Here is a 16484-nt window from a genome sequence, read left to right on the forward strand (position 1 = left end):
TGCAAGTCAAGAAGAGAACCTCAAAAACACCCTTTGTAAATGATTCAAAAGCTGTAATTCTATACGGAGTATAAGTTTATCATTGGTATTTGATCTACTAATATGCTAGCCACTTCAAACTAAAAATAAAAAGCTTCCTAAAGAAACTTTAATGGTAAAACTTTACAAAACCGAAATCCGATCAAAACCAATGAACCTGACCACTGAGCAATGCAATCCCTACCATTTCTGTACACCATCAGCATATTCTAAAGTACCTCTTGATTTCTTCACATCTATGCAACTTATTGATTGTAAATTTGAAACTAATTAACTATGACTATCGAGAAGCCAATAAATAGTTGACCTGCTGGTTTTTGCTAGATGCATCAGCATCGCCATGATAAGAGCTCATTCTAATCCAGTATTTACAGCATCAACAGGTCAGACCTCTCCTCTCAGTTACTTTTAACCATGGCAGAATCCACCAAGGCCAGATATTCATTAAGAGCTTCGGCTTCTTTGGTCACATCAATGTCATAATCTGAAAATGCGTCACCTCTATGTAATTCCTCTACGAGTTCATCTTCCATCTCAAGGTCCCGTTCTTCCCCTTCACGAGAACTTGATGGACTCTCTCTCTCTTCACCACTGGAACTTGGCAAGTTTTCTCTTTCTCCGGCAGTTGAACTGGTAGCAGGGTCGAAATTTGGTATAGAGCCATCAACAGAAGCAGAGGACATCGGACCTTGTGCAAGCAGCTCATTTAATGCCGCAGTTCTTGTTCCGTGGGAATTAACCACAGCAATCACTGCACACCAAAATCCAACCAGATAAGTTGTTTGCAGAGGGATATGGCAGAAGAGGCATACAAGTATAAATACATCTTATGTCAATTTTTTTCTTTTTTCTAGTGGGGGCAAAGAGGGCAAACATATAATACAGGCTCATTAGAAACACAAGTATTCATGTCAGTCTAAAGGATACGAGATTATCATATACTTCATACACCAGAAAAAGACTGAAAGAGGTTGCACAAATTAACCTCAAAAGAAAATTTCAAACACTCAATAATAAATGACCAATTAAAAATCCCCAATACTTTTAATCTCCCACAATCCAGGTTCCAAAGGACATAAGGCTTGCAATAGTGTTTAAGAACTAGGAATACACTTATATGGTGATATTTAAACAATTTGAAAGTATGTTATCCTAGGGCTAAAGACATGAAAATATCATAAATGAATTTCCTTTGTCAATAGTGCATTGGTGCACTAAGGTATTAAAGTATCCCTTCAAAACAAATAAAAGAAAATTCAAAGTGGTTAGGACTTACTAAATACTTTTTGGAACAAAATAATTCAAACCAGAGGTCATCAAAATATGAGAAGGATTAAAAAAATAATAATAAATAAATAAAACAAAAACTTGCATTTAATACCAGGTAAATCTACCTTGTGATCTATCAAAACCCATGGATACAAGTTCGTCAGTTATTGAATCCACATGTTTCTGTTGTCTTTTCCTCTTCTTAGATTCAATATCAAGCTGCAAACAAAATGAAGGCAGATGAAGAATTTGGAAATATAAATGAAGGTTGTATGTACTCAGAATATCAATAAAAGGGTTGTATTGTACGAAGGGCATAATAGTTACCTGTATCTTAGAGTTAAGCTCTGGGTTAGTCAGATCATCCAAAGCCTTTTGTGTGTCATTCTCATGCCTTCGGAGGACTTCTGCAGCAAGCTCCCTCTCAAACCTGAAAAAAAGAGCAACTTATAGCTTTGATGACAGAATATTTTGGTTTTGCTTCACATACAAGTGTATTGATCATAAAAATTTTATAAATTTTTTAATATTAAAATCCCTTGAGTCTACTGTTTATTTTGGGTGAGGGTCAAACTGACAGGTAAATGATATAGCAAAATATTTGATGAACAGCAAGTTGCCTTTTCCTGGATTTAACGTCATATAGTATTAAAGAATATTTTTAGATGCAGTCATTTACAGGTCAACAATAATTAACTGAAGTGACAGATGTGCTTGAAATAGATCGCATCCCTCTTGCATTTTTACACCTTTTGTATGATGTTAGGTCATAAGGATGTGAGAATGACGAACACAAAATATCAATCTAAGTAGAAAACTTCCAACAAATAATCACCTTTGGCCTTAACAATTATAAGTAGGAAATAGCGTTGGGAGCAAAGTGAATTTTTTTTTACTTGAAGAACAAGTGAGCTTACCCAATGGTCTCTAACACTTGCACCATTTGAAGATCGACAGCTTTGCCAAGGGGAGTCTTTCCAAACTTCTTCTGCTCCCTGCAAGAAGTTAAACATGATAAGAGTATAGAAGCAACTAAATGGAACAATTAGAGTTAATGAACAAATACCTAATTTCTTGTTGACGCTTGATATCATCTTCCCGCTTCTTTGCCTTCTTTTCTTTCTCCTCCTCTAGAAAATTGATAGCACTTTCAGCATCCTGCTCATTCATCTTCAGAGCTCTCTTAGCTTCATATTCATGATAGCCCATGCCCATTAGCAGTGATAAGGCTTCATCTGATACTTGAAGCTGAATAAAAAAATATATACACATCATCATTTACAGCAGTAATGTGAAGCCTGTCTGATAATTGGCAAAAGGTATAGGATGAATATGAATAGTAAATAGAGATACAGCAATAGAGACAGCAAACAAGGATCATGAAATCTTTTATAGTCTCAAAAACCAGAAAACAAATCAATCCATCCACTTCAAAATCAAGTACTACCAGAGAATAGCTCATTATTCTTATAGCCTGAATCCTCAAACTGTTTACAACGCTAAACAGCCCTCAATCTCATAATCTCTTGGCCAAAATCATTCTACCACAAAGGCAGATAGCCAGATACATCATACATGCTACAACACCTAGAACTCTATAAGACAAACCTGTACTGTGCAAAAGCAATGTGGAAATTTCCAAAACAGCAACATAATGGCACAGAGGAAAAGCAGAAAAGAATCTACATAGAAAGGGTGCCCCTGATTTTAGGAGAGGGGGGGGGGGGGGGGGGGGGGGGAGTTTAACAGACTTCTTCATTATTCCATAAAGAAACATCTACTTCTTGAAAATCAAACAGGTTAAAAGACAATCAATTAAGGAGGTGATCAAAGGAGGTAAGCCGCTCATAATAATCTTAAAGAACACAAGATAGAACTAACTGTTCCATACCTTAGAGTATCTTGCTTTGGCAGATGTCAAAGCTTCTCTAGATTTATCCAATTTGCCACAGTGAAAAGCTGCAACACCTTCCAAGAGCTCTAACCTCAAATATCTAGAAGGAACCAAACAAAAATAGAATTAAGCAGCAGTCTTCCTTCCCAGACAAACTACAGAATAGGAAAGAAGGAGGTAGCCTACAATGCAATCTCTGGGCTACGACTACTCTGGAGCTCTCTTGCACGAGAGGCATTCTTTCCATGAGAGCGCTCAATACCTACTCTAGCTTTTGCAAGACGCTCACCAGCCAACGCGAGCAAGTTGATGTCACGAAGCATAAAATAGCACCACACCATGTCAATTTGAAGGATTGGAACATTGTCAATACACTGCGAACATGAACCATTGAATAAGCACACACGTATTTATATGCAAGAAAAAACATGAAGAAAGCCAATAACCAGATACACTCAGATATGCAGAATAAATACAGTAACTTGCAATTCCTTCAGAAACTCGGGGTAAAAACGAATGACTAATGTAGTACCTCTATAAGTTTTGAGTCGCAGAGAGAAAACGCCTCCTGAAAAACATAATGCATCACAAGTTAACAACTTTAAAATTTAGAGAAGAGTTACGCAAAAAGGTCGAATTTGTATGACAATAATTTCTTATTCACAATAAACTCTCCGCATAGACAAGCTGCCACTAACCTCTCCCATTTCAAGCACCTCTAATGCGTCTTTGTATTGCTGTGTTCTCATTAGCTGCTTTCCTTTTGTATGCAGCATAAGGCCCATCATTATTGCCCTGTCATATACAAAATATAACGCAAATCCGCACATGTGGTTGCTTCTAATTTTCTCAACATCTGAAACTAAAGAGAGATTCAAGATTCCAGATGGTGCATACAGTAGCTTGCAATAAACAAAGACATACCTTTGATCAGTCTCAGAACCCATATTAACCTTCTGCCCTCTTTGATCCTCAAGCTCAATGTTGTAGTCATCAACAGGTAGCGATCCATCAGCATGTCTCTTAGCAAGCATAGCAACAGCCGCCCTGGTAAATTTAGAGAAAGATAACTTTCAGGCATTAAGCATTAGGGGTCAGAAATCATGCTAAGATTTCTGTTAAAGCAAGCAACAACCAACCTCGTTCTCTTCTAAATTTAAATCAAGCAAGTTAATATACGTTCAAACAAACGATTGTAAGCAATAATTCAAAAGCCCAGCGTCCCAACTCCCAAGTGACAATATACAAGTTCAAATGATTCAAGAATAAGTCGAAGATACCACAGGTGCACAACAATATGATCCACAGACAGCATGCCTTTCTAAAGCAATTCAGTTCAGAATACCAAACCCCCTTATAATCAGATAGAACAGCATAAACATTATTAGGCCCAAAGCTTTCAATTCTCACTAACATTACTATAGAATGGCACTTCTTCCCAGCTTCCCTAGTTCCAATATTTTACATACAAGGAGATTAATGAATATGCTTTGATGATTAAAGATGTGAAACCTTGCATAAAGATATAAAATCACCATATTACAGCCCAATTCCTTTTATGTCACTTTAACTTGGTGAAGAAGAAAATACTACTTAAAGTGAGAACATGAAATTCAATCCCCTAATTCATCAAAACAAAAACCCTTTACAATAATTCATGCTATCAAAACATAAACAACATAATTTCCCCAACTTACTTACATGATCAACAACCCAAAACCCTTATCTCAAACCCAAAAAAAAAAAAAATCAAAACTTTCACAATCAAATCCAACCAAAACAATTAAAACATACGACAAATTAATAGCACAAACAAACAAACAAAAAAAGATTAAGAATTTACTTAAGACGAGTGAGTCTAGAAGAGCGCTGTTCTTCAGCCATCAATTCCTGCTGAAAAGACTTGCCCTCATCAACATTAACACGAGTAACCAAAATCTTGGCATTGTTTTTGAGACCCAATTCACTTAATTTAAGGTTGTTTTGATCATCAGTTTGGTCTTTAAGTAATCGACCGCCAAAAATAAGATTGATTGAAGAAGGGGTACAATTTGATCGGTTAGCAACCTCTTGACGCAACATGGGTACAGTCCAATTCTCTAATTCAACCTCTAAAATACCTGACCATGTTCCTGCTATCTTCAATTTCGCCGCCATTGTTAGAGTGATTGCAGAGGAATAGACTCAAAAAGAGATGAATTGGGAATTCTGAGACTCGAGTCCTTGGTATCTTTCGGTGACGAATCTCTATTTATTGACTTAAAAAGGAGAAAAACCAAGGGAATTAAATGCCCTTAGAAGGTGTTTGGTATGTGCAAATTTGGGGCGGGAATTAGAGTTTGCTTTGGACGATTTTATTTTTTTTTTTTTTTTTTTTTTTTTTTTTTTTTTTTTTTTTTTTTAATGAGTATTATAATTGACTATTGTGCTATACCGAGTATTTCTCTACAAATTTTAATACTCATATGTATTTCAATTATCGATAAGTTAAAAAATCGAGTTATCTAAAAATCTTCAATGATTCAATCATTAACTTATACTAAAAGTGAACCTAAAATGACACTTGTCACAATCTCATTAAAAATTTTCCCGCCTATTTTGCTTTCCATTTTTACGCAGATACTTTAAGGAAATCATTTTATAATAATTTAAAATATCTTTCTTCAACTTAAAATTCATAACAATAATTAATCTTCATATAAACCCAACTAATATATGTTTACATATAAGTAGTCTTTTATTTGGTATTATTTTTGTAAAAAAAAGAGGTAAATATTATTAAACAGTACTGCTATATATTATTTTAGTCTTCGATAATACTATAAACTTTTTTTTCTTCCAGTTTTGTTACTTTTGCAATAATGTTTAATTCAATTAAAAATAAAATAGTTTTGTTAAGATATATATACACTTTATTTTCTACTCTTAAAAGTCGTATCAATACCGACGCAGCATGTGCGGGTACTATCCTTAGATTTTTTTTTACAAAAAATAAAAACTTCAAAGAACTCTTTTTTTTAAAAAAAAAAAATCAAGTCTAAGTGTCACTAATCTTGACATTGATAGAGTTACATATAAAATTAAAGTTATATTGATTTTGAATTAGTATTATGAGTTTAAGTTTTTTTATAAAATTCAATGCAATATCTCTTTATAAAATTTAATAATAACCGTGCATTGCATGGGATTTAAACTAGTTGTTGATATAAAAGAGTTCATTATTAATAATTAATTTAAATTAAATTTATCTTTTAAACAAATTAGGGTTTGTTTGGCATTGTTGCAGTTTTCTATTTTTGGTTTTTTGTTGTATAAAAGTATATGATATATGTCACATAATGAATACAAAATTAATTAAACTTATTCAAATCATAATAATTTTGAAAAATGACAACAAAAAAGTGAAAACACCTTTTTTTTTTTCTTGTTTCTTGTTTTTGGTTTTTAGTTTAAAAAAAAAAACAGAAAACTAAAAACCAAAAATGATGTCAAACAAGCCTTATATATATATATATATATATATATATATATATATATATATATATATATATATATATATATATATATATATATATATATATATATATATATCAAATTTGGAATATTTTATATCTCACAAATAATACCCCAAAGTTGCGAGTAATTTGGACCGGAGGTAGTATATATTTTTGAACGGATGTATTGATTTATATACTGTGAAGGGAATGAATAATTGAATACTATACTAGTGCTCAAATAAAGCACAACAAACTTTTGTACATCCCTTTTAACAAATTATGTTTGACGATTTTGCTCCTGTGTGGAATGATGGATTTGCCCTTATATTGAATTTTGGACTCTTAACTTTCCTAAAACAATAATAACAAACCAAATAACAAAAAATTTGGCATGTTCATTGCGAGAGCACGATTTACATATAGGTGTGCCAAATCAAAATCAATTTATCGGCCTTGAGCTTTAGTGTTATTGTATATTAAGACGAGTTGGCTAAAATTGAGACGTAACATAAGTAAAAGTGGATCATAGGTAAGCAGATGAGAGTAAAGTGGATCATAGTGATTTAATTATTATATGGTTCATTAAATTTTATTATATATGAAATTGAATTTAAGTTGGATTTGAAAAGCTAAGATCAATATTGGTGCTTTTATTTTTTATATACAAAAAGACTAACATAGATTATATTGTAAAAGTCACATTCTCTACTTTGATAAATTATGTTAAGCTATCAAGTGTTACTAGTAACAAGAATGAAGTTGAGGCTTTTTTTTTTTATGTTCAAGTATGAACTTATTTAGTGGTTTTAATTATGAATTAAATGTCCCATACATAATATGATGTAAATATAACTTTTTTTTAAAAGGATAATTATACTTGAATAACATCCACGTCATCATTTAACGATTTTGAAAGATATGGATTTTACACACAAATTGAACAAGTTCCATTTTGAATGGTCTAAAGACGTGATAACATTTGAATGTTAAGATCGGTGTATTAGTTCTACTTATTTGTTGTCTAGTAATAAATCTAGTCATTTTGAAGAATAATATTGTTATAATTGGAATGATCAACTCAAACCTTCTCTTTAATGTTTTTTGGTAGTTACAAAAAGGACTATTCAAATTCGAAAAAATTAGGTGAGACGAACTCACGGTGAATCCAAATATCATACAATATTAATCTAATATCTGTCAATTATATTTTTAATACATGATATTAATATTCTAATATCTGACATTAATAATCTAATAGTAGTATTTGACAATACTAATACAGTATCCGACATTAGATTATTAATGTCGGATACAATTATTAATGTCATACATTAGAATATTATTGTCAGAATATTTTGATTAGATATATTGGACTCATGAATTCATGATGAGTCCTGTCTCAGGCAAAAGTACGTTTCTCATTCAAATTACTTCCGGATAATAAGCATTAACCAAGTATATACTTTTGATTTTTTTTTTTTTTTTTTTTTTGAATAATATACTTTTGATGTTGATTGTTCATCCCCAGCCCCTATTCCATTTGAATCAATTATTTATCAACTAGAACAAGTGTAAATATTATCTATATTTCTTAATAGAGTATTTATCAACCACATAATACATCAACTTTGCTTGTAATTTCATAATCTTAATGATAAAAATTTGAATCAATTATTTATCAACTAGAACAAGTGTACATATTATCTATATTCTTACATAGAGCATTTATCAACCATATAATACACCAACTTAGCTTGTAATTTCATAATCTTTATGAAAAAAATTTGAATCAATTATTTATCAACTAGAACAAGTGTAAATATTATCTATATTCTTAAATAGAGTATTTATCAACCACATTATAATACATCAACTTATTAGCTTGTAATTTCAATATTTTAATGATAAAATCATGGGGTAAAAAGATGACAATCAAGTGCAATGAATTGTTTGTAAAGTCTATATTAATTAAAACATCATAATATCATATATACTACGTATAAAGTGTGTGACATATAACATGCCAATTGCCAAACACCTTACAAGTAGTTTTAACTAGTCTAAATTAGTTCAAAATTCATGTAGTATTCATGCACAAATATCACTTTCACATTCCATGTTTGTTGAATAATACTTGAATTCAACATACGTAGTATTTAACTATCACTATACTACTGCGAATATTCATTACTTGTTACCTTTTCAAAAATGAAATTCACAAATTCATCAAGAGTTCTTTGAACAATTTTAATCAAAGATCTATTTCATACAATTAAAGCGTTTAATAATACTTGTAAAACTTTAAAACGAGACAAAAGGAGTATCACATTCAACAATTTTAATCAATAATTTACTCTATACGATAGACAGTTACTTATAAAAATTAAGATAGGATGGATCGAAGTATGATTGTACGATAGTATTAACAATGATAATCTATTAGTAATCCTAATGAGTACTAGTAAATAAAATAAATTGGATGAAATTGGAATAAAATAGTGAGATCGATGGCCAATTATGTCAGTTTATAGCAGTGATAACTTTATACTACCTTCGTTACACATTATTTGCAACGATTAGACATTTTTCCTCTTTACTTTATGTCAAATCGTTGCAAATAATATGTAACGGAGGTAGTAAGTAAAAACTCAAGTTGTTTACTCCTTACTATGAGTACTGTTTGTGATGGCTACAAATTTACTTGTGTCTATAAACATGATCTCAATTAAGGTGTATGTGGCTCGATCAATGCACCGTGCTTGGCTCAGCCTAATAAGGAAGTTATGTCAAGAGTTTGTTTTACTCCTCATTCTATAAGTTTGGCCAAATTTTTACTTTTTTTGTAACCACCAATTTTCAATTATGAGTTACATTTGTCTCTTCTTATTTTCCTTTTCACGGAGCCTACTAAAATAAAAATTGTCAAAAGTAAGACCGCAAATACTACAATTAAAGGGAAATTACTTCCTGCTACATTAGTGTTGTTATAATGTTATGTATATTCAAAGATCAATATACCCAAAATAAATCTCCAGTATGTCAAAACCAAATGTATGTTGAACTTTCGAGGAGGCACAAATATACTCAAGCTTGAAAGATCATGTCAGAAAGATCATGTATGGGTCATCTTGGAATGAGCTTGTGTCCCTACATGCAATAACATCAAGTATTAACAAATTCTATATACCTAGTATAAATAACAAAACTTGGGAATTTGAATGAATTATTGTACATTAGGTTAATTATAAGTTTCTAATATAACAGATTCAAAAAGCACATGTGGTCAAGTTATTTATTGCTAAACGTGGTGGAACATTAATTCATTAATTAAACCATTAGTTAGATTGCAAATAAATTTATGATATTATAAATGACTAATGTTATTAAATAGATTTTTAGATATCTATGATGTATTCTTAAATGAGCTTAATATCTAAACCATCCATTAGATATACACATAGATGGAAACAAATTTATTATGGTATGATGATAGACATAGTGCTCTAAACAAACTTATATTACGATGGCATTTTAGGCATCTATTAAAGTATAACGGAACATATTTAGGGGTTTATATATACCAATTAATTATTACACGGCACTACTTTACTACATAGTACATATCCTTACAGCCTTGGCTCGTTTAATGTCAACAATACCATAGTCCAATTGATTCATTTCCGTCCAACAACACAGTACTCCAATTATTTCATAACTTGTATATTTGCATACGTTAATTGGTTATTTGTTCAATTTAATCCTTGTTAATTACAAATAGCTGTCAAAACAAATACGGAGTACATATTAACAGAACCAAATTATACGGAGTATAAAAGAAAAATAGAAGTTTTACCTGAGCAACTCAAAAAGTCATCTTTTCTTCGACTTGGTCGTCACCCTCACCATCAACCTGCTAAATTATTTGATTATTATTATTATTATTATTATTATATGATTACAACACAATTAAGTTAAAATATAAAGATATAAATATAACCTTAATTCGGAGCTGGTTATCGGGAACGAAACGAACGTGAGGAACATAAACCCCCTTGAGAGCAGACGCAAGAAGAACTCGGTTGCGGTGAGTATTACCCTGCAACGGCATTCCGCCACTATCCAAGTACTCATACGCGGCACAAACCCCCTTAAGCTTGAGCTTCACGTTCAACACCCCAACCAAGCACACAGCGTGCATAAGTTCTTTGCCATCTTCTTTCATGACTTTCGGACCATCCCCAGTGTAAATACGGTTTTCTTTCTTCACATCTTTATAATCTTGGGTAACCGCAAAAACCCCTATTACTGGTCCGAAATCCTCAATAGCAGCATTGACTCTTTCAATAGCCTTATCTTTCAATCGTTGTTGAGGTAGAGACATTGGGATAATCTCACAGCTCGGCACCAAAAAAGGCTGCATGAATTAATAATGTGATACCCAAATTAATAATAAAGATTACAATTAGTACAGAATATTTAAATGTGAGTAGTAACATACATAAACTTGTTTGTCTTCTGCACATTTGACACGGGAACGAGAATTAGTCTTGAGCCTCTCGACGATAAAATCAGGGTTTTTGGCTTTGGTCTCCGCATCCTCTGGAGCATTAGAGATCAACCACTGAACGTCGACTGAAAAATTCTGACGTTCGTCGAAACAATCATGGTCCTTCCACAATGCTTTGGATCTGGTTTCGACGGAAGGACAGAAGGAGTAATATGCACATTTGTTTCCAATCTGAGGCTGTATTTTGGGTTTGATATAAACTCCATTATAATCATGGCTCAACCAAGACATGTAACTTCCATTGACAATTTCACAATCAACTGGAAAATTCTCGGGCTTGGAGAATGGAATTTCCGCCATTAGTGTTTTCGCACAAATAAAATCGACTTCCTCTTTCTCCCTTCTCTAATGGCTAATGGCTAATGGCTAATGGCTAATACCCTAATTTGTGGGGTCATAATACCCTATTTTTTGTGGGGCCATGTTACATGTACCGTGAGGAGCAAAGAGCAATGTGTAGTGTGAGGTGTGAGGTGTGAGGTGTGAGGTGTGAGTGTGTAAGTGTAACCAAGTAATGTAGTGAGAGAGAGATGCATTTTTTATTTTTGAAATACAGGACTATTCTGCCCTCATTTGATGAATAGGGGTACAAGTCTGATACCTAATCCCATAAAATCAGGATGTAAAAATCACAGCTACACTAATACTCCGTACGTTTCTTCAAATAAGCATTCAAAGTTCAAACATAGGTACGGTAGAGACTAGAGAGATGAAAGGGGCAATGGCAGTTATGGCACTATGGCAGACATATATTTATACGCAATTTAAAAAGAATCACAAGATTAGTTTTTAAATTTTTTTTTTAAACAAAAAAATTAAATAAAAGGGGTATTAATGCCTCAAGTGTACCTTGTACGTATGTACATTCACAATACTACCAAGTACGGAGTGTATTTTTTTTTAGGCACTCCATACAAATTACTATTTTGATCAAAGTAGATCAAATAAATATTGTAGCAAATAATCCTCCATATATTTTTTTGTATAACTGTGACACTGATATACTAAAATTATTAGTAAATACTAGTACGTGTAGGTGCATTTATCAAAAGTATTAGGAATGACTCAAATGAGAGAATAGAAAGAGTTGAAAAATTTAATAATGATACTCCCTCCGTCTCTAAATTACATTCCTATTTCTCTATATTATGTGAGGAATGAATGCAAGAAGTAGGAATGTAATTTAAGGACGGAGGGAGTACTCTTTAATATGATAATTTAATGATAGAATTGAAAAATATGAGGAAACAATATCCTAAAAATTACTCCGTACAAAAGTCTCCTAATACTTTCAAGATATTTTTGTTAGAAATGTCATGCAGTTTTTTTCCGAATATGGTTTGGTGCAGTTTGAGAAATCCCAAAACCAAATTAATATGATTTGGTTTCGGTTTTAAGATTTGAAATACCAAAAACCGAAAATCAAACCGAATTATGGCCCTTATCCAAATGCCTAGCCCAATACTAAATTCTACCCTACATATATAAAGCCACAAAGTAAAAAAATTAGGGGTGAGCTAAAATTTCGTGTACTCGAAATTAGAATCGGAACCAGTAGGACTTGGCGGGTCCGAGACTGGAATTAGACCCGGTGGTTTCAATTTTGGGTGATAAATTAAGGTTCCGTTTATAATCGTTTTCAATTCCAATTCTAAAATTTTTGGAAACGAAACTAGTTGGGTACCTAGATAATTACCAATAATGCTAAACTAAATAAAAATATATTGAATGTACTCATATCTTTTTAGTAAAATAAAAATGTATTATTAATACCTAACATAAATATAAATAGATCTTTTTTTTTTTTTTGAATAGACATAAATATAAATAGATTAATGCATATATAAACATAAGTATTAAACGTAACACAATGAAAATAACCAAAATAAGTATTATAATTCCCCTCAAAAAAAAAAAGTATAATAATTTGTTTATAATTATACTCCGTATTTAACAATTACGTATATAAATGGTTATTTGGAATCAGAACCAATACCCAATACTCGGTGGTTCCAATTCGAAGACCTAAATTTTAGGACTCCATTGAACCAAATCCAATACCAATTCCTAATTTTAGACCAATGTCTACTAATTACGGGTCGGATTCATAAAATTTAGATCTGAGTATTCGGTTTGCTCACCCCCTCAAAACTGACATTAGGATATTACTTTACCTTCACCTTAGTAGTATTTTTTACGGATATAAAAAAAATATATCTACCCTTTTTGTTCTTTCATAATTTTATAATTTGGTGTCGGAAAACCAGGAAGATGGAAACAGAGCGGATGGAGAAGAAGATGAAAAATGCTTTCGTGAAAGAGGGGTCTGATCGAATGGAGAAGAAGCTCAAGACTGAGGCTGATTCTCAGAAGATGAACATACAAAGGTTAATTTTTTTTAGGGTTTATTTATTAATTATGCAATTACATTTTGATATTTTTAATATTTTGTTTTAAACCCTAATAATTTTAATTTAATTCAACTGGCTGATCAGTGAAGATGACAATGATATATACTATGGCGAGGATTCTTATTCTTATCATTCTAGCAATGCTCATGATGATGATCTTGATGATACCGCCTCGTGTTTGTATGTTTATTTGCAAATTACTTTTTCAATTTTATATTTACAACCCCTTCAATTTCGAATCTTATTTGGCACCTGAATTATTTGCAGGGGAGATATTGTGATAGATGAAGAAGATTTTAAGTTTGACCCAGAAATTATATTACAAGGGTGCGTTTGTTTTCTTATCATTTTTATAAATAATTTCAATTTTATGATTATTGAATTTTAAGGGATTTGATTAGGACTACTGGACTAGTTTTGGAAATTATTGTACAGATAATAGTACAGTATAATAATAAGTTTATATTGGAGTATCATTGTTTGCAAAATTTATTTGTTGTATACAATTACCATCAAATTAGGGTTACAGTAGTGGCAATTGCGGTAGAATTAGCATCAAGAACTATGACAAGATTTCTTGATGCTTTATCGATTTGATTCAGGAAGTATGGCCTTAAAAATTTGATAATCTTTTCCATGTATATCTTATGTGAGCTAGAATTCATGATGCAGTGATGCACCGTTATTTATTTTATTTTTTAATTGGAGTATTATTATATTTAATTGTCGTATTTCATTTTGTAGCAAGAAGGTTTATCATACCGTTGAATGTGGTGAACTCAGTACACCGGAGATACGTGTTTTCCTGGAAGGGTAATTTTTTTTTTTTTTTTCTTTTCATCACTTTGATATCGTTAATTATATTGGTTTGGGGTCTTTCGAATTTTGCAGCTCGGAAATTTCGTTTCCCATTGATCAGGATAAACCCCTTCCAAAGGAGCTATATGATGCTCGTAGGCGTCATAGGTGCAATTTCATTATCATTTTGATCTGTTCGGTAACTATATAACTGCTTCCTAGCAGAGCTTGAATGTTATTAAACACTTTAATTTATACTTGTTTTATTTGTGGTGCATTATTGTTCTTGTGACTGCAGAGTCATCGCTGATCCATCTAAAGAAGAGTTTGATTATTTGGTCAAAGGGCGTGCCTTGGGTCAGATAGATTTAGCTTATAGAGATTTGCCAGAGCATGTTCAGTGTGAAATTGCTTCGCTTGCTTTGTCATATTTCAAAAATATGCAGGTTATTGTTTTTTATGTCTGTCCTGTATCCTAGTGATTATTTTCATACATTTTACTGATTATTTCTATTACTTTTATTATTGGAAGCTTGGTGATTATGAGTATGTGAGATGTGTTAAAACATCTGCGGCATTCTCACAATGCTTTGGGATTCATATGATCTTTGTTGCCCATCTACGAGGTGATAATTCTGATGGAAAACTTTTTTCCGTTCATCTGGCTACCGGTGATCCACCCAAGGTTCTTGATTGTCGTATTTTGAGCCCTATAGATGCACAATCTATGCGTACTGGTGATTCATTATCTCCATGCTTTGTTACTAAATTGTATCGTATTTCTTCACTACCATAATTTGTTATTCTATTGTGTTTTGCTTGTTTAGGTAGACCTGCTTTCATGGGTGAAAGAGTTCCATTGAAAAAAAAGGATATAGCTTGTCGCTTTTGTGCTCAAGAATTCAACCAGAACAAGAATGTGAATTTCGGTGCTACAATCTGATAATAGATTCAGTAGATTGGCCATCTTGGTTTAGAACTTTATGTAATGTTATATGACTATTTGGAGGTATCTTGGTATTAGAATTCTGCTGCTACTATCTGATCATAGATTCAGTAGATTGGTCTCTTGCTTTAGAACTTTATGTACTCCGTAGTGCTATATGACTAGTTGGAGGTATCCTGTGGAAATTTGCGACATGTTTTTTTGAGAGTATACTATTATCTACTTCAGGCTTCTATTTCAAATGTTTGGCACATTTCCAGCCTCGATGAACTCTGGTGTTTTTACTTGTGCTAGGCAATACATAATCTTTATGTTGTTTTAATTTTCTGGGGAAACAATCAAGTGGCTAGCCTGGTTGGCCCTCGAATTAGTGACTTCGATGGCAATTCCCTTACTATAGAGTATATTGGGTTGTGTTTGATTTCGCTGTTGATGTGGTCATATCATCATGATAAGCTTTACCTGAGGGTTGGTTGGAAAGAGAAGGGAAATGAACAAGAAATGAAGAATAGCCTAACCTGGGATTCTGGAAATTCCAGGCTTGGGCAGAAACTTTTGGGCTGATTATTATTTTTATATAAATTTTGCCTTTGGACAGCCCTTACTCCCTCTTAGCCCACAACTACTGAACTATGTTTAAAATTCAGACTAAAGACTCACTTTCGGACCAAAAAATACGGAGTAGTTGGCTATCACGTCTTGAAGACTCGAATACAAGCTTTGGCCCTTTGAACCTGGCTCAGGTCTAGTCAGGCCGATCGGGTCAAACATAGCTTCTTTTTTATTATTATTATTAATATTATTTTTTTCAAAATATTAAAGGGAAATACAACTTCATTTTTTGGAAAAAGAAAATACGTTTTTTGAAAAATAATACTTCGTATATGGAAAAAAAAGAAAATACTGTAATAATCTCAACTTTGTTCGATTTACATTGAATAATCTCAACTTTTACTTGCGTCTTTTTTTTTATCTAATATAACATATCATATAATCATATAACTAATACTCCGTATATAAAGCTAAACTTTAAATCAAGTATCTATTTAAAAATTTAAGTCTT

At 32.2% G+C, this 16484-nt stretch overlaps 2 protein-coding genes across 2 annotated transcripts; one reads left to right on the forward strand and one right to left on the reverse strand.

Annotated features, from left to right (window-relative positions):
• Nucleotides 1-15: 15 nt before the first annotated feature.
• Nucleotides 16-5421, reverse strand: LOC145635726 (uncharacterized). Its single transcript, XM_081687061.1, has 11 exons — nt 5046-5421; nt 4127-4249; nt 3901-3997; nt 3735-3770; nt 3389-3576; nt 3200-3302; nt 2375-2556; nt 2226-2303; nt 1636-1738; nt 1434-1527; nt 16-790 (listed from the first exon to the last, which is right to left on the reverse strand). Exons 1-11 carry the CDS (start codon nt 5357-5359, stop codon nt 438-440), a joined length of 1671 nt encoding a protein of 556 aa, XP_081543187.1. The 5' UTR covers nt 5360-5421; the 3' UTR covers nt 16-437.
• Nucleotides 5422-13513: 8092 nt separating this feature from the next.
• On the forward strand, nt 13514-15595 carry LOC145634402 (uncharacterized). Its single transcript, XM_081685824.1, has 8 exons — nt 13514-13653; nt 13762-13857; nt 13945-14004; nt 14422-14490; nt 14569-14643; nt 14774-14921; nt 15008-15212; nt 15303-15595. The coding sequence occupies exons 1-8, from the start codon at nt 13538-13540 to the stop codon at nt 15416-15418; spliced, it is 885 nt and encodes a 294-aa protein (XP_081541950.1). The 5' UTR covers nt 13514-13537; the 3' UTR covers nt 15419-15595.
• The last annotated feature ends 889 nt before the right edge of the window (nt 15596-16484 follow it).

Source organism: Chenopodium album, chromosome 6, assembly GCF_948465745.1.
Source record: "Chenopodium album chromosome 6, dcCheAlbu1.1, whole genome shotgun sequence".
NCBI classification, from domain to species: Eukaryota; Viridiplantae; Streptophyta; class Magnoliopsida; order Caryophyllales; family Amaranthaceae; genus Chenopodium; species Chenopodium album.

Bases quoted from the DNA above. Each gene is read 5' to 3' on its own strand.
- LOC145635726 (XM_081687061.1), bottom strand. From the start codon at position 5,359: ATGGCGGCGAAATTGAAGATAGCAGGAACATGGTCAGGTATTTTAGAG. The intron at 3,577-3,734 runs GTACTACATTAG...TCATGTTCGCAG, and splicing joins GCGACTCAAAACTTATAGAG to TGTATTGACAATGTTCCAAT. The intron at 1,528-1,635 runs GTAACTATTATG...TTTTGTTTGCAG, and splicing joins AGCTTAACTCTAAGATACAG to CTTGATATTGAATCTAAGAA.
- LOC145634402 (XM_081685824.1), top strand. From the start codon at position 13,538: ATGGAAACAGAGCGGATGGAGAAGAAGATGAAAAATGCTTTCGTGAAA. The intron at 14,005-14,421 runs GTGCGTTTGTTT...TTCATTTTGTAG, and splicing joins CCAGAAATTATATTACAAGG to CAAGAAGGTTTATCATACCG. The intron at 15,213-15,302 runs GTGATTCATTAT...TTGCTTGTTTAG, and splicing joins TGCACAATCTATGCGTACTG to GTAGACCTGCTTTCATGGGT.